Source organism: Leptonychotes weddellii, chromosome 6, assembly GCF_054177405.1.
Source record: "Leptonychotes weddellii isolate Sample4059 chromosome 6, ASM5417740v2, whole genome shotgun sequence".
In the NCBI taxonomy this organism is placed as follows: Eukaryota; Metazoa; Chordata; class Mammalia; order Carnivora; family Phocidae; genus Leptonychotes; species Leptonychotes weddellii.
In genome coordinates, this window is record NC_138374.1 from 88,626,040 (window position 1) to 88,646,745 (window position 20,706).

Genomic DNA, 20,706 nt, shown 5'->3' on the forward strand with positions numbered 1-20,706 from the left:
GCTACAAGCTACAGCATCATAGCCCAAAAGTGGAAATTCTGAACTATCATTGAGTATTTACTATTTGCCAGGCATTCTGATGTGTCCTTACCTATATTATCTTACATTTTTTCATAGTACTTTGAAATGCTGAAGCTCAGAGGGACTAAGTAACTCACTTGAAATTTTTAAGAGGTAGAACCAAGGAATCCATCTCTATAGCCTTTAAAGCTCTACTCTTTCTGTCATGCTACGCTCAAAGTGGGACATAATAGCCTGTCTGGTAATGGTTAAAGATTAATGGTCATTTGGTCCAAAATAACATAAAATCAGATATCTGAATCCTGTAAAATAATTTTTAGTGGTGAAACTGAGACACCTGACAAATTAGAGAGATCAATAAATCACACCCTTCAAATTTTGAAGGAAATAATTCAGACTTCTGGCTTAAAGGAGCAGAAGATACTCAAAAGAAAAATTCCAGAAAGAGGAAAGGATTAAAAGGTGAGTGGCAAAAGGAATTTTTTTTAAAAAATGCATGTTGGGAGAGATGCTTCTAGTATTTTAAATGTGAAGCTGGACACCAAGTTCATGAAAAACAAAGGTATATATTGTATAAAAGAGGTGGATGGTGACTTAAAGTGTTGAAGTTAATAGTTCATGAGCTGCAAAGTATTGAAATAAAACATTATTTCAGACTTTAAAATTCAAAAATGCATAAATCCGTTTATATCAATTCTTCCTTCTTCTTCTGTAGTGATAAAAAAGTGAGAAAAGAACTGGTTTTATTTGCAGTCATGCCTTTTATACTAAGTTCCTCACATACATGTTATCTCTTAGCATCCCTTTGAGGTGAGCAAGAAAAAAATGGCCCTGAAATTCCTTACCATTGTTTGCTGTGGAGCAGAACTTAAAATAAGGCAAATCTGGGTGGGTTTAAGATGATAAAAAATAGAAAAAAAGGAGAATAATACCTATGTATACCTAGCAAATATAACTGACCCATAGAAGATGCAGCCAGCCTGTTTGCTTACCTATGAGCCATTCTTAGAGGAAAAGGGGGAGAACTGGAAGAAAAGAAGAGCGAGCCCTGTTTGGAATTAGAGATTTGTGCAAGGACTTGGGAGAAGGAAGCAGGTGGAGACTGGGCTGCGCTTGGCTCCAGATTTATGAAAGCAGCAAGCCAAAGAAGGTTATCCAAAGTGGCACACCCACTGGGTAGGCTATAAATAAGCACTAAAGTCAGTTGAAGGTCCTTATGGGTTTCAAATCAGCCAGACTTACCCAGTCCCAAAGCATTTTGTACCTATTCTGTAAGATTCCACCCACTTTTGCTTGGCTTAGAAACAGAGCTCCAGAGCCCAAAAGCTGGTCAGCCTGCAGAGGCAGAAAGCCAGCCTGGGACCTCAGCTCAGATGTCTTGTTCAGGGCCAAGAATCTAGTGAGTGTGCAGGTTCTCTAATTTTCAGAGTGTGATACAAAAAAACACCGGGTTTTAGCTGTTCTGGCACAGGAGTGAAGGGTCAGCAATGGGTTCCCTGGCAGCTCTGTGTGCTGCTGCTCTCCCAGAACCATCCCCGGTTTTAAGCTTCTTCGTCACAGGATTTGCCTACCCTTAAAGGACTTTTCTAAAATAGGAAGATAGCAAGAATTTAGCCTTCTGTTTCTCTGTGGTGCTGGGAGGAAACTGAGCCTGGGCTATCTGATCCTAAGGAAAAGAGCAGAGGAAAGAAATTAACATTTGTAAAGACTATGGTAAAGCATCTTTCTTTTGTCTTCTTTATCCTCCCAACAGCCATTTGTGGTACATCTGAATTTCCCTAGTTGAGAAAGGCTGGAGTTCCTCAGGAGAAAGAAGGTGTAGTACCTGCACATTCATATTCCCTCTGAGGGCATTTGGCAAGGCATCTTGACTAATTGCTATGTTTTATATAATGTGAACACGCCATAATATCATAACTATGCATTCCCATGTCATGTTGCCCGTTATTGATTATTTAGTGACAGATTTGATGCCAGCTATGTAACATAGGCAGACCTTAGTGATAACCTGGATAAGCTGAAGTGGGCATCAGAGAGAGAGGAATTTGGGGTAACTCCTAGGTTTCCTACTGGGGAAAGAGGAGGAGCATGGAGAGATAGGTGAGTTTGGTTTTGGACATGTTGAGTTTAAGGTTCCTTGATGAATGAATGAATGTCAGCAAGAAGAGAGCTATTTTTTTTTTCCCTTTCAGGGCTTACTATATGCTAAGCCCTGTGTTAAAGGGCCTGCATACATTCTCATTTATTTTTACAAATATATGTCGGTAGGGGTCATGATTAGCCCTATTGGAAAGATGAGTAAACTGAGGCTTAGAGAGGTAACTACCTTGCTCACTTTGCCCAACGTGATAGTCAGTAGGTGACAAGATTTAAGCTTTAGACACTGAACTCATTGACAAACAAGTAATAGTTAACTCATGAAAAGCTATGAGATCTTATAGTAACAACCAGTTTAATGGAAAGGACGGGGAGGATGAAAGACATAACCCTGGAGAATAGCAATATATAAGAAGTGAGCCGAAGAAAAGGAATATTCTATGAAGACCAAGAGGAAGTGCTCAGAGCAATAGAGGACAAGGAGAAGAAATTTCAAAAAGAGAATGTTCAGTACTGTCAATAACAGCTGAAGCATTTAGCAAAATAAGGTCTACGAGTATTCATTGCACTGCCAATGTGCAGATTACAGATGTCTTTAGCTACAGCTGGCTCGGTGGTATATGCAAAGTTAGTGTCTAATGGTTTGAGGAGCAGATGGCCCCTGTGAAACTGCACTGGGTCCCAACTGAATATGTTGGGCCTCCCAGCCTATAATAGGATGGACACATTACCAGCATACTACTTGGAAATGTGTTTTTAGTCCTACTTTATTTCATTTTTGCAAAATTTCAATGTAATTCAATAGGGCTATTGGGTGGAAGTGAGGGTCAGTGGAGAGCATTCATCCATGCATGGGAGGAATGTTCCTAAAATGCCACTTATGATTTCAAGAACCAGAACTGGAAGAGCAAAGGAGAGTTCCTTTCAAGTCTGGCATAGAGTCTCCTTCTCAGAAACACTACAATATGGCAACCCTGCAGAATCTATCTTGTATTTCCCTCTTTTCCCCTGTTTCATCATTAATGAATATATATTAGATTGTCAACCATGGGCAGGAAAGCATTTCTACCCCCAAAGCATATTATTTGCATGAGGGTGGTATTGTCTTGTTTATGTGTCATGGAACCTGTGACCTGTCACATGTGATTATCATGTCAGCTTAATATCATGTCAGGGAGTGCAACTCCTGGTTTCCACCTCAGAGGGGAAGCTCCTTAGGGTGGGGGACATTCTGCTAGCCAGATGAGGCAGAGTTCTGCCAGCTTCCAGTGCCAGGGAAACCCTGGACAGTAATCAATACCAAACCTAACTATGAATAGGACCACCCACGGGCACATGGCTGGAAACCAAACCTCCTTCCTACCTTGGTCTGATCTCTTGGCACATTTCCTTGTTAGTCCCAGCTTTGCTCCCACTTACTTGTGGAGGAATCCAAAAACAGGAGTTATTTTTTAAAAGGGTAGGGCAGAAAGAAGGGTTGGAAAGGCACTCTCAGATGCTGGAAGGATCATGAGGAAGAGGGTTCTGGTTAGTTACATCACCCAGAGCTTCAGATTTTTAATAAATACTGATTGATGGATGGAAGTCAAAGTGAAAGCCAAGGAAAGATCTACACATGTTCAGAGATTTTTGAGTTAGAAATGCTCTCCTTCCAACCCTTTCCCAAAAGGAAATCACATGGGGAAAGCAAAGTAGTGATTAAGGAACTAAACAGGCCACAGCATTCTCTGGGGCCTTCTAAGTTCCTAGGCCAGACCTGCTGCCTGCTTGCTGAGATGAGCATATGCTCCCAGCCACAAGCTTCACTTCTGACATCTTTCTGCCAGATGGTTGTTCTTGAATTCTAGAGGTGCTTGGCCCTCCTGGTTCCTGCAACCTGAGCCGAGAGAACTTTGATCCACCAATTCCACCCCCCCCCCCCCCGCGCCCTCACCCCGCTAGGGAGCAAGGCCTGGCGCCTGGACAGCAAGGAGAGGCCAGGCCACGACCTTGGGCACTCTGAGAAGGCCTTTTCTGCCCGCCTCTGTGTGCCCGAAATAGAGCACGGGCGCTGATTCTGAGGGTCCCAGAGAGCCTTCTCCCGCCTGGCCAGCTAGCCCGCACAAACCCATTCTTTTCACTGTTTACTGAGTGAACGGGGCTCTCTATTCGATCTTGAATCTCCCTGTGGGGTTATCCCGATGGCTTTTAATTACAATCCAGCAAATCCAGAATCTCAGCAAATTACAAATGTTGTGTAAACACAATCAGAGTGTGGATCCAACCCACTAGTAATTGTTAATAGAAACAAAAACGAAAAGAAAAAAAATAACCTAAAAAAGTCTAAAAAAGCAAAAAAAAAAAATTCTGCAGGGCCTATGCCTTGGGGATTTGCTTTCTTGGGGACCCTCCCAGCGCATCCTCCAGCCCACCCTGCCGCCGCGACTCCCCGCGGTGATTCTGGCTGAGGCTGGGGGACTCTGGGACTTGGCCGCTGCAGCGGAGGCCTACGGGGTGCCTGCCTGGCGGAGTGCTGAAGAGCCCTGCGAGCCTGCCTTCCGCTGTCCCGCGGCCTCCGCAGGATTCCAGAAAAGGGGCTCCGGTTCGGGGAAAGGGGGTCCTGCCGCCTGCCTCCAGACCCTGTCCCAACACTGGCGTCTCCCTTTTCCCGGACGCCCTCTTAGTTTGACCCTGAGTTCCAGTTTCTGGGCTTGGAAGACATTCTGCCCGCCCCTCCCTCCCCAAGGTCCTCAAAGGCCACCCCAACCGCTGGAGCGGGACTCCCAGCCTCGGGCCTCTAGAGCGGCGGCAGGAGGTGCGCTGCTGGGGCTGAACTAGTCCCACACAGTCAGAGGTATTTGAACTCTCAGTCCCGGAGACATTTTGGGGAAGTGTGCATAGAAAATTTTATATAATATAATCTATATACACACATATACATATTTGGTCGACAAATGTTAAGCAAATGTGTCCGATGTTTTTGTTGAAGCCGTTAGCATCCTAGTTAATATTGGTAGGACTGGTTGATATTATTACAGAAATGACAAGTGGATAATGTTAAGGGAGTGCCTGATCCCTCCCGAGAACACGGCGGAATATAAGTGGAGACGTCCGACTGTGTTTCCGAGGAGGGCCCATCTCTGATCTCTCTTCCCTGTCGCTACCTCCTGGTCCCTAACCAGACTGACTGACGGCACGCCAGGGACAAGGCAGCTTTCTCCCAAGGGCGATCTTCTTCGACTGATTGAGATCGCTGGGTCTCCAGGGGAAGAAGCATGTCCAGGGGGTGTCCGAAGCCCCTGACCTCTTACCCAGACCTTTGTCACAAAGGGCAGTTCGGTCAGTGTCGGGACAAAAAGAAACGTTAAATTCAACTGTAAATGAGGGTAGAGAAGCAGGAAGAGGCTAGGGCCTGGTCCAGGACTGAGCAGGCTCCGGGAGATTGGAGGAGGCTGAGCCGGCTGCGGGGACAAACCCAGCGGTGCCTCGCTCGGCGTGCGGGGAAGGGAGGACCCCTCGGCCTTCTCACCCCAGCTCATCCAGCAGGACGCCTGGGGAAGACCTCTCTGTGCGATTAAGTGACGTCCATTGGAGCGAGCGGGTGGCACTGCCACGTGTGGCGCTCAGCTGAGGCTCGCGGAGGCTGCGGTGTTGGAAATCCCCCCGGAAGGCATCTGCCTCAGCGCTCGCACTCGGTGCGGGCCCACCCGGGTGCGCGTCCGCCTCCCACCAGCATCCCGCTAGCCCTGCCGCGCGGCTCGCACCGGCCCAGACGCGGACAGATGTTTACTGCTTAGAGCTCCGACCGCTGGGGAGACGGAGCGACGGGCGCGGCGCACGGCTCGGCGCTGGCGGGGCTTTGGGCTCCCGGTCGGGGGTGCGAGCGGGCAGGAGGGGAGGGCGAGGGGATGGAAATGGGGGTGGGGGGAGTGGGTGGACTAATGATGAAAAAGTCTCCTCCATCCCGGCTCCTTAATTAAATGCATGGAAAGAACCGAGGCGAGCACATCTGGTTTCAATCTGCAGCCCTTTGATGGCATCAAATGTTCTTTTCCCAGATCAGGGCTGGGAGTTCTGGGCTAACTATGGCCGTTTGGAGCCCAGAAACCATTTACACACACTCGGACCCTTTCTCTCCAGTCGAGCCTCTTGGCTATAGAAGGGGAAAAGGGGGGAAAAGTCTAGTAATCAAGCCAATGGGAAAGTATGTATGTGTGTGTATATATGTTTGAAGAACATAAAATGCCACAAATAAGCACTTAATATTTTACTTACTCGTCATATAGTAACTCATTTCTAATGAGACTATTAAAGCTGTTACCAAATTCCAACAGGTCATGAAAAAATCCCTCAGCACCTCTCTGTTCCTTGTCAAGTTAGGGCTCAGCAGACGGACGGCAGAGCATTATCCGTAGACTTGGGGGTTCCTCTATCCCTCCCTGTCCTTCCTCCTACGGCCCCTCCCCCGCCCTCCCAGGCACCCGGGTAGGACCGTGAACTGCGCAGAACCCTAGCCCGGCCCCTCGCTCCAGGAATGCCCCTGCCTCCTTCTCATCTGGGCAACGCGACCCTCCCGGCTTAGCGTTGTCGCCTAGGGAAGCGACCTTGGCCGCACGGAAGAGGTTACGAAATTGGCCAGAGTGGGGGGAGGAGGGAGCAATTATGCTACAGTCCTAGAGTCCTTTCCTCCAGCTAAATAAATATGTAAATTTCCTACTGCCCTGGCCCCGGGATTCCTAGCGGCGCGAGAGGCTCAAATCGATTCGGCGCCTTCTAGATCTCCCTTAACCTGCCTTTGGTTCGCGGAGGAGCGTGGGAGAGCCTCCCATTATTATCGCTCCTGTTATTTTATTACATTATTTAATAGGCTGTCTCTACGGAGCCAAACATAGCCTTAATTTGCTTGCTCTCTCCTTCGTTCTCTCTCAGACACTCCCCCACCCCCACCCCCCCAAAACTGTTAGAACTACAGGAAAAGCTAAAAAAAATAATAAAAAAAAAAGGCAGAGAGAGAAGAAAATTTGATTGAGATAGTTGTGGATTTTTTCCAACAAGTTTCCCCGCAGCTGTTATCAAAACATGCAAATGAGATTTTCCAACAGGATCTTAAACAAATCTGGAGGAGTTAATGCCCAAGCAATATAATCAGCCCGTTTGAAGTGACTGTGGGTTTCAGTTTGTCTTTTCTCCCCGTGATACTATTGCAGGGGAATGATAATTAGACCTTTACTTTAAAAATCCAAAGGGGCTCTCTCGCTTTCTCTTCCCTCCCTTTTCGCTCCCTCCTCCCTCTCTCGCTCCCTCCCTCTCTCTTTCTCTCTGGCTCAGATGTTGGCAAAGGGGGTTTTCTTAATCAGACTGTTTTTTGGTCCGAGGGAAAGGAGGAAGAAGGAGATTGTGATGGAGAAAGGGGGTCTGTAAAACGTCAGGCACCGCACAAAGGCTTTGCCACGTAATTACAGGCTCCTATTAAGTCGAGATCTGCCCTCCCAGGGGTCTCCAATTTTCTTGTATTCCCTACAAAGCCTCCTCTGCATGCCAGTTTGTGCCTTTTGAAGTGCCAGAGAGCTTCTTGATCCAACTGAGAAGGAAAAAGGAGCTCAGCAAGAAGAGGGGGAGAGCGAGAAGGGAAAGGGGGGAACCCCACCACCACCCTCCTTCGGACTCTTGAAGCCCTTTTTTTTCCTTCTTACGAAAAGTAAAGTGAGAATCCTGCTCTCCAATACATCTGCAAGACATCACCCTCTCCTCCTGAAACTTTAGTCACTCCTGAGAATCCACAGGAGTGCAGAGAGGGGGAACACGTTTTCTTGAAGATGTTTTAAAGCTGGAACAAGCCTTCTTCTGTTGGTGCTTGAACTCTTGCCTGGGAATAACTTTTTTAACCTTGAAAAAAAAAACCCACTTTGATTCTTCTCTCCCACCCCTTCTTCCCCTTCTTCTCTCTTCTTCTGTTTGCCTAACTCCCCCGCCCTGCTGGCCTCCCCTTTCCTTTCTCCCCCTTATTATTATTTTTAGTGTGTGCTTGTGGACGCTTTTGGAGAGCTGGAAGGAATTTTTTTTTTTTTTTTTTTTTGCTCCTGACTTGAACATAGGGTGACTTTTTAATTTTATTTTTTGGTGTGGATTATATCCTTGGACCGCGCCGGACTTGGCCTCAGGAAAGCAACCGAGGCTTTCGAAGGCTGTTGGTGCAAAACGCTCTGCTCTGCAGAAGGGGGTCCCCCGCCCTCTTTCCAATTTTTTTTGTCCTTCCCCTCCTTCTCTCTCTCTCTCTCTCCCCCCCCTCCCTCTCTCTCTCTCTCTCTCCACTCCCCCCTCTCTCTTCCCCACTCGGCTCCTCTCCCCCCCTCGCGCCCACAGCGTTTGGTGTTGATTCGAGCGGGAAGAGGGGGGTGGGTGGGATCGGAGGGGGAGACCATGACCTCCAGCTACGGGCACGTTCTGGAGCGGCAACCGGCGCTGGGCGGCCGCTTGGACAGCCCAGGCAACCTCGACACCCTGCAGGCGAAAAAGAACTTCTCTGTCAGTCACCTGCTAGACCTGGAGGAAGCCGGGGACATGGTGGCGGCGCAGGCGGACGAGAGCGTGGGCGAGGCCGGCCGAAGCCTACTGGAGTCGCCGGGACTCACCAGCGGCAGCGACACCCCACAGCAGGACAGTGAGTGAGGGACGAATGCCCGCGGGAGTGTGTGTCCGGGACCGGGGGCCGGGGTACCCGCTGGGCGCCTGGAGCCCGCCCGGACCAGGGGGAGAAAGTCGGGGGCCAGGAGAGGTGGTGGCAGTGGCCGGAGGAAGGGCCAGTCACAGACAGGGAGGAAAGGATGATGAAAGGAGGGATCTGCCCGGGCGGGCAGAGCCCGGGCGCGCGCTGCAGGGGAGGCCCCGAGGCCCTGAAATCGGGGTTGGGGACTCTGTCCTCCGCGGACTCTCGCCGAAGCCGACTGGGCTGCCCCTCAGTCCCCGGCGAGCACGGCTGTCAGGTCTTCCTGCATGAGGGACAACCGGGCTGGCAGGGAAAAGGTCGCAGAGGGTGTAAAGTCGGGGAGCCTGCCGTGTTTGGGAAGGCAGCGGATTAAAAATGCCGAATTGGGTCGGGAGGGCTTCTCCCGCGTCGCGAGTGTGGGTCGGGGGCAGGCGGGCGGAGAGGCGGAGGGCACCGCGCACAGTAGCCAGACCCGCGCGACTCCCGCGGCACACCGAGCGCGGGCTCCGAAGGCCGGGGCGTGCGGGAGGGGCCGCGCTGGAGCGTCCAGCCCCAGCAGCCAAGCTGCTCTCTGTCTTCTGCTGTTGCCGCCCTCCACCTGCAGATGGGTTTGAGACCCCCGGCAGAATCAAAGGCCTGTGCCTCGGGAAGAAGCGGGCGAAGCAAAGGGAGTGTCCTTTGGGGTGAAACCCGAGCTCCCGCCCCGCTCCGTCCCGCACAAGAGAGATGCGCGGGGGAAGTGCGGGCTCCAATGCCGAACCTGGTGTCACATTCGACGAGCTCTCCCTATTGGCCCTCAGACCTCCGGAAAAGTCCATGCAGTCTCCCTTTCCCATCCTTCCCGACTGATATCGCGCCCCCATGGAAATCTCGCCTGGCGTTATTAACCGTACCTTAAAAGGTGACTCCCAAGTGTATCCATACGTTCTGGAGTCTGTAACAGACCTGTCACTGGAATCATCCCAGGTGACATGGGGCTTGATATTTTCTCCTTGAGATTTCAAGAGTCTGAACTTGGCTGGAATTTTTTAAAACGAGGCAAATTCTTTTCCATTTCATTATTTGTAGACTGTTATTTTGTTCAAATTTGGAACCTCTGGAAACAGGAGACCCCGCCGGCATGCCATCATTTGAAAAAAAAAAACTGCCAATATCAGACTCTCAGGAAATAGATAGACAAAGCAAACAGGACCCAGAAACAGCTGGATGCAAGGCCCTGGCAAAGCGGTGGGAACCCAGCATGCCTCAATGAAACAGGCGGCAAGGAGAGCCCCTCTCTCTGGCAGGCCGCCTGCCCCTTGCCCAGTTTCCTTGGTCCAGACCTAGAATCCCCTCAGGGTGTTTTTGTTTTTGTTTTTGTTTTTAGCCAAAATCGAACTGGGGTCAATCCACCCTAGGTATTCCCAGAGGCAGAAGGCGATGGGGAATTTAGACTGAGAGTAATCTGCCCTGGTCTGTCACTAGAGAAAGGCGGCCAGTTCTGAGGAATGAAGACCTGGTGTCCCCAAGTCCCAGGTAATGGCTGGGCACAGACGCAGAGGCTTCCTTGTTGAAGATATTGGTGCCTGGGGCGGGGGGGGGGGGCGCGTTGTTCATACTGCAGCATGAGTTAATTGTTTGCGTAGACACTTTGAACTCCAGGAAAGTGCACAGCAAAATAACGTGATTGCTTTTAAACATTTTACTAGGGAAAATTTAAATATGCAAAGCATAGGGAGAATAGTGTTCGGAATCTCCAAGTGCCTATCACCCAGCTTCACTGATTTCTGCACCTTCTGCTGGTCTTGTTTCACCATGGTTAATTATTAATTGCAACATTTATCACTGTTCGGAAAACTGGAGGCTGCACCCACAACAGAAAACAGGGTCGTGAAGAAACTGCTGCGTAAAGGACCAGGGTGGGGCGGGAGAGACCAGCCAGTGTTGCTTTACCCCTAAAACAAGCAGAGGGATGTGAAAAGCAGGCCCAAGGCCGGTGGCCACAGCAAGCCCCAGCGGCCGGAGCCGCCCCATGGGCACAGCATACTACAGGGCTGGAGGGACGCCGACCGTTCCTGCCCTTTGGCTCCAAGGAGACGCCACCAGAAGGGAGCTCGGGGTTCGTGGTGGCCTTTTAGTGCGAATGGAAGGAGACTGGGCTACGGAGGCCGGCTGAGAAGCACCCTCGAAGCTGAGGCGGAGGTGGCCCATGGTGGTGGGGAGGCGGCCCAGGGTTGACTCCTGTGAGACCCAGGCCTGGTGTGGCTGAGGTTGCTCAGTGCACGTGGTGTCCGCCCTGGTGCTCGAGGACAAAAAAAGGGCAGCGGGTTAAGTTGGGGACCGTGTGTCCCGAGGGAAGGGGATGAAATCTCCGGGTACCTGCCCGCTGCATTCTGGAGCACACACATCTCCAAGTTGCAAGGAGGAAGGAGGCCTAGTGGGGAGTGGGCCCGGAAAGGAAATTAAGGTAGAATACCAGCCAGGAAGAGGATGCTTAAGGAAGGATGGTCGACAGTTCAGAAGGAGGTAGCAGAAATGCAAACTGAGGTGATGGGGACAGAGTGACCGACACTTGGGTTTCTGAAAGTAGCAGAGAAACACGCTAGGCCTTGCTTTCTTGAGATGGCTGGGGCCTATTCTAACAAATAGTTGTTGCTTTTAGAAGTAATGTTCCCTAAACCTCCTCACTCATCTCTGAGATGACAATAGGAAGGACTGGTAAGTGGGGCGATAGTGTCCAGGAGGACCCTTGTCCTTAGTCCTGGGGTCCCCCATCAAGGGTTGCGGAGGGAGCTGTTTTGAGCTACTTGAGTGAGGACCGGTGGGCCCTGCTAGGCTTCCAGTCTGCAGTGGACCGTGAGGCTCAGACTATGAATCAGAGAGGGGAGGAGAGGAGAGGAGTTTTCAGGCATCAGGACTAATGCGGAGCTCGGAGCCTGAAAGGGGCACCAAGAATCAGGTGCCCCTTGCAGCCTGCTGGGAGTCTACCCCAGAGGGGAAAACCATAATCTCCTTTGGAAGAGATGGGAAACACATAAAAGACATGGTTTACTCTTCCAGCTATATGGAAACATGTCCTCCCTAAATTTTCTTTTCAGCTGAAATTAATAAAACAGGTTCGTTCCATCTACACTAATCCTGCAAATTTTCCAATTACCACCTGGGCTGACCTTAGCATGGTCGAAAGCGAGAGCTTCTTGCTAATCTCCCTCACTCCTCATCACAATTCTGTTTCCCCTTTGGCTGATGTTCGTTCCACTTTGCTCTCTGTAGAATGATCCCTTTTCCCTTTTACTGATTTTCCCAGCCCAGTAAATGTCTCAGACTTCTGGGTTCAGATGCCTTAAGTGTTTAAAAGAAATGGTTCTTTAACAGTTAGGAATCCGGTGGCTAATGGGGGAGTGTGGAGTGTGAAGGGGGGGTAGAACAGGGTAAGCCAGGGAGAGGAAAGAGGAACAGGTCATAAAAATAGGCAGACCTACTCCTAGGAGGACAGTGCATCCCGCTGTCATTTCTTAATCTGAACTTCAGCAAACTCTTAAAAAAAAAAAAAAAAAAGCGCCTGCCTTCCACGTTCCCAACCTCTAAATTAGTGAAACCAGATTGTCCTAATAAGACCTTTTGTTGGAAACACATGTAGTCATAAAAAGGTAGACGGAAAGTCAATTAGACACGCGTGCACACACGCACACACTCCCAAGCTGGTACTAAGTGTGCACCGGGGCGCAGCTGGGCCCCGGCCTCGGCGGGTTGCAAATGCAGAACAGTGGCGCGGGAAATCGATTTGTCACAAAGGGAGAGGTGTAAACGCGGTGCGATGGAATTGCCCGCCCAATCCTCCCTCCACGCTCTTCTGGCCCAGCTCTGCCAACTCCCCCCACCCCCACCACCACCCCAGAGGTAAGCCCGGGGGAGCGGGAACGTTCTCTAGGGTGCTCCCTAGTTGGAATACACCTCAGAATATCAATTTCCCTGGAGCTTCAGCGTTTGTAACACCTAGGGCGCCAGGAATTTCTGCAGCACAACCTTGGGGCCCCGGAGTCGGTGCTGGTACTCTGAATTTGGGCCTCAATTATCTTGATTCAAAGGGGAGCCAACGAAATATATCATTTTAAGGGTAGCCTGGAAGTTTTTTCTCTTTATAGGAGGCAGTGAAATCCAGGATCAAGGTAGGTCACTGAGTCCCCACGGTCGCATGTCAAGTTCAGAGAAGAGGTGGTAAATCTTGTTTATCTTACAGGCAGGGGCAGGGCGCTGGATGGCCTCCTCTTCATATTTTGGAAAAAATGGACTGTCTGGTGACTCCCACCCTCCTGGGGTAGAAGGGCAGCTTGGAGTGTGAAGGTCAGGGATCTGGGTCCGTATTAGTCGGAGGCCCCAGGCAGCCAATACTCTCTGGGGCTCCAGATCGTCCAGCTCTAGAGGACGTGAGCCCCTGCCTCCGCCCACCCCCCTTCATTTCTCGGACGGAGCCCTTTCCGAGACTCGGGAGCGCCCTGCCGCACCTTAGGTGTCATGCAGCCGTGCATTTTGGCACAGCGGCTTTAACAGTCCCCCACATGCTTAGGTCAGAACATAGGAGCATCAGGCGGGCAGCCGTGGATCACACGGAGCCCGGCAGTTCCTTCCTCTTCCCAGGGGCGTCATTTTAGATTTTACAGCAGGAGTGAATAAATCATCTCCAAACCAACAAGATGTCACACACACCCTTCCCCTGCGAAAAAACTCCAGCAGCTTCAGAACCAAGGATACCTTCCTACTCCTCTGGCTCCGATTCGCTCTGATCCGAGTTTTGAACGGCCCTCCCCGCCGGCAGCCACCTCCGAGGCCCTTTTACACTTTCAAACGGTTATCTGTAGATTTTCAACTAGAGGTCCATTTGATTTTTATTTTCAAAGATGTGTTTCTTTTACAATTCCTCTCCTGTAATACCCTGTTTACCTGCTCCCTCCTTCAGCAGGGCGCGCCAAAGGAGCAGGCCACTAGCTCCAGGAGAACTCTGCTCCCTCACAGGGACGCCAGGGGACTCGGGGACAGGGGTGTTGCAAGTCTGTGCTCGCCTCGTGTGCACGGCGATCCCCGCGTGTCTCCTGTTCCTGGTGGGGTCAGCTTTCAACGGTTCTGAGAAAATCTATTTTTTATTCTTTGAGAGATGGAGTTAGAAGAAGCCATAGGAATCACTTTTTTTTTTTTTAAATTGGGGGAGTAGTATTTATAGAGAAGGAGATAAAGCTTGCGTTTTTCTTTTTCTTTTTCTTTTTTTTTTTTTTGGCAAGGGGTGGAAGAGTTTCTTGGGGAAGAGCTCCACCCCGAAGAAAAAGTAAAACTTGGGTGCTCAGCATCCTTTATTCAAACCAATTCGTAAGGTGAATCAAGAGGATTCTTGGAGTGTTCCTCTGAGCTAGAGATTAGATATTTACAGGAAATACTGGGATAAGGGGCTAACTTCCCGTGTCCACTCGGTGTCCAAACATTTACAGAACTACCTGTGAGTCCACGCCATTGTAATCTGATTAGGTGCTCTGCTTCGAATTCTGTTTTAATTTGATGCAGGGCCCAGTACCACCCCCATAGGTTTGGTGTCCTTTAACTTTCTTTTCAACAATACAAAGAGGATGTCTATGTCGACAGCATCAATTTTAATCCACAAGAATTAGGATTCTTGTAAATTCAAATAGCTTGATGAGCAGGCTAACAACACTCATTAAAAACGATCTCAAATAGAAAAACATTATCGACAAACTGCCACAACCTCCTTTTCTCTAAATGCTGTTTCTTATTAAGTCAATAAATGCGGAGATACATTGTCAAGATATCTGAGGAGACAGTCTTTGGTGTTTGGGGGTTAGCGGGTTTGTTTTCCGCCTGTAGAACTTTTTGAGTAAGATGTCTCCACCCTGGTCCTAATACTAGAAGATTCTTGGCGTGGTCATTTGTCTAATTTAGTGAGGCAGCCTTACAGAAGGAGCTGTACAGAAAATTGTGAATTATCAATTTTAGATTTAGACTTTACAAAAATCACTACATTTCACTTGTCCTGGAGCCACTTTTCTTGAAAAAAAAAAATCTGGGAAGACGAGTACAAGGACAGTAGTCACTTTAAGGGCAAGGTGGGGAACAAAAACACAAACAGTGGTTGGGGAGGAAATTTTATGAGAGAAAATAAAGAAAACTTGTCAGAACAAATCAATCGCACACACAACTTCTCAGAAGAGTCCAAGGACAATCAGAATCTTAAGGATTCTGCTGCTCCTGCAAGTTCTCAGATATAGGAATAAAGTCATGACCAGAATTCAGTCCTCAGGTAATGGATATCCCAGCCCCTTTCCTGCACCATGGAATGAGAGAGCTCTAATTCCCAAGAACTTTGAGGCTTATTTTTGCTACTATTGATTTCCCCAGACTTAGCTTCAAATGAGGAATGAATTTGAAAAATGTGTATTAATTCGAATCCCTAAGATTCGAGTTATTATAAAGAACAAGGACAGGTCCTCTGGTTCCTATTTTGTCTGCTTGGAGCTATTTGCAAGTGTTTGGAAATGGTCTTCAGGGGCGGGCAAGGAGAGACTATACCGAAACTTCTGTGCAGAAATAGAGATCGCACTCGGTCTGAATAGCAGGCTCTCATGGAATCTCACCATTTTTAGGGGGTGGAGGAGGGAGGGAGTAGGGAAGAGTTAATACAGAAATTCAGTGAAGAAGAAAATTTTAACTTTTAAAGCAGAACTCGACAGTATCTTAGATTTTAATGTCCTCCATCCCGACTGGAACAAAGATGCAAACACCCCTTCCCCACCTCAGCCCTCGTCCTCCCAGATCCAAGGGCATTGAGGTGCAACTCTCGGCAGGGTGGAATGTACCCGCGAGCTTTGCCAGACGCGCCTCTGCTTGCCTTCTCCTACCGAAAGGGGGCGCATTCCTCCTAGGCCTGGGAGGGACCTACCCTGCCTTCAGAAAACTTGGGACTCTGTCAGCAGAGCGACACGCTGGAAGACCCTTCTATACAAGTAGCAAAAGATAGGAAATATCCATGTCATGAAGACACTCCAGGGACTGCATAACTATATGCTAGACACGCATTTTAACAGAAACATGGAATTAGCTTGCAGGCTTGCTTTTGAAATGAGGGTGCTCAGGATTCCAGGGCGAGCAGGAATGGGGAGGGGCGCTCTCCCTGTACTCCCTAGTGGGACTAGATGACCCTGGGTCAGTGGGTGCTAGGGATGGTGCCTGGGAAGGAGAGCGTTTGTCTCTGTGGAGGTGGGCGAGACATTTCTGCATGTAAACTCCGGGTGCTTGAAGAAGGAGGGGTAGATTGGAGAGCTAGAGTGCGGCATGTTAGGAACGGCTGCAGACACCCACCCTCATCGGACCCCAGTCTTCACATAGGGCAGACCCTGGCCATCCTAGAGGTAGGCCCTGGGCTTAGGGATACCCTCTTTCCTTCAAAGGAAGGACAATAGCTACCCCAAGTCTTGTGTGGGCTAAGACAGTGGCTTCCACTCATCCTCCCTTTTTGGGCAAGAGTTTCAAGTGATTTACAGGACATATGAGGAAAATTCTTAACCCCCTTCTGTAAATCTTGGGATTTTCTACTTCTCTCCCTACCACACCCTGAATTTGGAGGTCAACAAGGCAAGGCAACAGTGGGAGCAACAAACTGGCAGAATGAATACTTTGTCTTCTTCGTAGAGTTGGTGGTTAATACATACCTTCCAAGATCATCTGAGCTTGGGTGTTCACTAGAAACAGAAGTGCCAGGCCAGAGCTGCAAGGGAAATTGCATTCCCACAAACGTTTGTCTGAGAGCAAGAACATTCACCCCATTCACTTAATTTCTCATCATCAGTCATGTCATATTTTAAAGGACCTCACAGTGCTGGAAGGTGGTGTAGTTATAAATAAGCATAAAAACAGATGGGCGCTCTCCCAGTACTCTAAATATATATGGGGAGGCCAAACCTTTTCAAAGAAGATTCAGATATATAACTTAAAGGCCAAGGGGCCCGACTCAATCAGAATTTGAGCCAGGATATGCTAAGTTTAATCAGCTTGACTATGAGGCAAAGTGAAAGGCCTAGCCAGCACTTTGGATATATATAGAGACAACCCCATTTGCTCAAGTTTCCATTGTATTTATCCACACAAATTCATGCCAGTGTGCAAAGGGCTTGGAGGATTTGGCCTGGGCCTGGAGGAATCAGTGTCCAGCCTCCTGCCTTTGTCAACCATCCTTGTCTTCTCTGCATGCCCTGTGCCCCGACTGGCTGTCCCAGAGATGTGTGCTGCCGAGAAAACTGGTGCCTAGAGGCCATGGACGCCTCCTAAATGCTGTTTTCTAGAATCCTCAGAAAAGGAGATAGCCGTTGAGCTCAATGATATATAACACAACCAAGCATTTTCATTTATTTTTCCTCTCTGATAATTCGTTTTATAATAGCCCACTTAAGAGACTTCTTGGGAGTAGAGGTTTGGGGAGCTGGTTACTGTTCTGTTTCTTTTTCAGGTAACTCATGAATACATATAAGTTGAAAGTTCCAATGGAAATAGGTATTGAATCTAATGCTTTATACCTGGGCATTAACTTACTGTCATTAATCCAGAGTGGGAGGTAACACTCAGGAATTACGTACATTGTGACTTTCTTTCCATTTTCTGCCAGGTCTACTTCCCTAAATACCGGTGTGGATCACAGTAGTCCTATACCACTGGGATAGCTGTTAAGCTGTTGCCTTGGCTCAGTGAATGCTTAAGTGATAGAATCACCTCCCCATCTTTAGTGGATCCCCTTTCAAATCCAGCCGAAGCACTGGGTCCCCTCCGCTCCCCTTCCCACTTTATACCATTTGCCTAGGAGATCTCCTCCAGGCTCACCGTTTCAGCAACCATCTGCATACTGAAGATTCCCAGGTTTCGGCTTCACAGCAGGTCCATATGTGCAGCTACCGATTCAACATTTCCATGTGAACGTGACAGAAGTGCTTCAGACTCAAAAACAAAACATGGCACCGATGAGCTCCCTTTCCCCAATCTGATCCGCTTACAGCTTTTCCTGTTTTTCTGTATCACAACATGGGGATGCAAAACTCAGAAATTTCAGACTCATCCTGACTCCTTCCTTTCTACCTCTGTCCAGTCCATGTCCAAATCTCAACAAGTTTACCTTCTAAAATCACCTGAATCCATCTCCTCTTAAAAATCTGTGATATTTTACCTGTACTGTGTACCAGCCTCCTAACTAACTGGGTCTCCCTGAATCCATGTTTGTCCTCCTATCTGTAGGTGGTGCACAGCGTGGATATAATAGATACTCAAGGAAAATTTGCTGAATGAATAGAAGGCATGCTAGTGCATTCTTTTACAAACACATTTTTTAAAAATCATGGCTCTCTTCTTTAGGACTCACAATTGCTTTTTATTCTTTAAAAAAAATTTTTTTTAATTCAACTTAATTAACATATACTATATTATTAGTTTCGGAGGTAGAATTTAATGATTCATCAGTTGCACAATACCCAATGCTCATTTCATCAAATGCCCTTATTAATGCCCATCACCCAGTTACCCTATCCCCCTACGCACCTCCCCTCCAGCAGCCCTCCGTTTGTTCCCTAGAGTTAACAGTCTCTCATGATTTGCCTCCCTCTCAGGACCAAATTATTTGTCCTGTTTTGTTTTGTTTTTAATCACCTTTTATAGTCTATATTTCCATTCATGTCCCAGCAACCTGCCATTCACACAGAGAACAGAACTGTTCCCCTACTTTTCCCTAGTATGCTAGTTAGGCTAGGACATTTCCCCATGTCCTCTAGTCCCCTTTCTGCTTCTCTGACTTCTCATAGGAAATTTCGTGCTCTCTACCTCTTTTTTGCAAACCCACCCATGCTACCTTTCAAGGTTCTGCTGCTTGTTCAGCTTCATTTTAGACCAAGAAAACCCCTTCCCTCGATGCTTTTACTATAGAAATAATTAGCGCTTTTACAAGTATTGCTTAATTATTTTCTAAATATATTATGGTTGTTAATATAACCTTGAGGATTTTCTTAAGATTAGAGATTTTGGGGGGAGGGAGTAGGGGAGAGGCATATTCCACAGTGTATATAGTAAAGCTGCAGTAAGCAAATTAAATAGATCTTCTTCTTCTTCTTCTTCTTCTTCTTCTTCTTCTTCTTCTTCTTCTTCTTCTTCTTCTTCTTCTTTTTTTTTTGTATAGTGTGGTTCTGCTGTTTTTGCAATTTCTAGCTGCGAGTAATTTTTTTTTTTAAATATAAGCATAATGCCAAAGTGCAATACATGCTCATTTTAGAAAATGTATTATTTTACATTAAAAAGTTTAAATGGGAAAGTAAAGTCACCCATATTTCACTACCCCGAAATAGACGCAGTTTGTAGTTTGGTGTTAAAATATTTCCTTTTTATTTTTTACACAATTTTTATATTAACATTCTCCATTACCAATTTTTCTTAAATCAACGGAGGAATTTTTCATCCCATTTTCAAAGGTTGAGTTTCACCCCAAATTAAGAAAATACACAAACATGTAGCCCACTTGCTCTTATCAGAAAAATTAAACAAACACACAAACAACAAATAACACCTCCCCAAGGATTGTGGGAGCTGTGACGTCACGGCCGTTTCCCAGAGTTTTCGGGTTCCGGTGGGTCCACTCCCAGCAGTAAAGACCTTCAGAGTAAACAGTTTCTTTTTCTTTTCTGCTTGTTCTAGCTGGGAACCTTCCCTAGACATGAGCACATGTCTCCTTTTGAAATTGGAAAAGCCTGCATAATACTTAAAGGACATTCCGGGACCACAGTTGGAGAGCTACTGCTCCAAAAATTAGTTTTAGTAAGGAAGAGCTCCATAAAACTGTTAAGGAGAAAATGTCTTAAGGGACTGTACATTTTCTGTTATTGTAGATCTCTGGCTCTTGACTTTTGGTTTTATAAGTTTTTTTTTTCTTTTTTTTTTTTCAATGTTTTAAAACTCATACAATGCTTTTGTAAAAAAAGGAGGAGGAAAACGACATTTATTTCTCTGTACCTTGTAGGATGATGATCAGGTAGACTAGTGACAGCACACAGTAGTGTATTTTGATAGGAGAAGCACTTACAAAAATAAAAAAAAAATAATGCATTTATCCATATACGAAAGGCTACAGTGCCACAGCCCTTATTTAAAGTGATAATTGCAGAGAAAATATAAATTGTTATTATGAAGTGTATTTAAAAATCGTTCCCAGGCAAGTTGATGTTAAAATATTTGCCTGATGAATGCAAATATTTTCTTTAGGGAAAGTATTATCAAGTGATGTAAAATCGTGTGGAACAAAATTTTTAAATTATGAATTCGATATATCTTAGTAATTGATCTCCCTCTCATGGGAAAGGGGGAACAGAGAGAGTAATCATGATTTTCAAGGATTAAAAAACCACACTTGCCCAATAAAAGTTTCTGCAGTTCTCCGCATTGCCTATTTCTGAGGATTCTGAGGGAAGAAAGGAGAACCACCCAGAGAGCTCTTTGCCTATAACCAGATGTGCTGTTCAGCAGCTCTACTCAAGTTTGAGGGAAGACCACAGGATGAATCCTCAACACATTTAAGAAATAAAATGTAATTTAGTTCATTAATCATGAAACTGAAATCTGCAGTTTTGCTACACATATTTCAAAGGCTGAATCCCTTCTGACAAGAGAAACAGAACATAATATCACTGCACACTTGACTGTTATGAGTCTGTTCTTAGTTTCCCTCAGGGAAGAAGAGATTTTTCTGGGCGTGATCATTTTTACTCAGAATATATGGAGTACTATTTAAATTTATGCCTTTCTTATCCCCCTTTACCCCAACATTCTCCTTCCTCAGGGTGGTAAGAATATCTTTTTTTCAGCTCTGTTTTGGATTTTTTTGGTTTGGAGAATCAGGG

General features: G+C 47.3%; 1 protein-coding gene across 4 annotated transcripts in view; it reads left to right on the top strand.

Annotated features, from left to right (window-relative positions):
• The first annotated feature begins 7,276 nt into the window (after positions 1–7,276).
• The window catches only part of PRRX1 (paired related homeobox 1), an 80,284-nt gene continuing 66,854 nt past the window's right edge, over positions 7,277–20,706 (top strand). The window contains exon 1 of one of the 4 annotated variants that reach the window (XM_081824586.1): positions 7,277–8,758. In XM_081824586.1, the coding sequence (XP_081680712.1) occupies positions 8,518–8,758 (241 nt within the window). In that variant the 5' untranslated portion in view covers positions 7,277–8,517. The remainder of the gene's footprint in view (positions 8,759–20,706) is intronic. The other 3 variants (XM_006736378.3, XM_031031289.2, XM_031031288.2) reach the window with 3 other exon arrangements.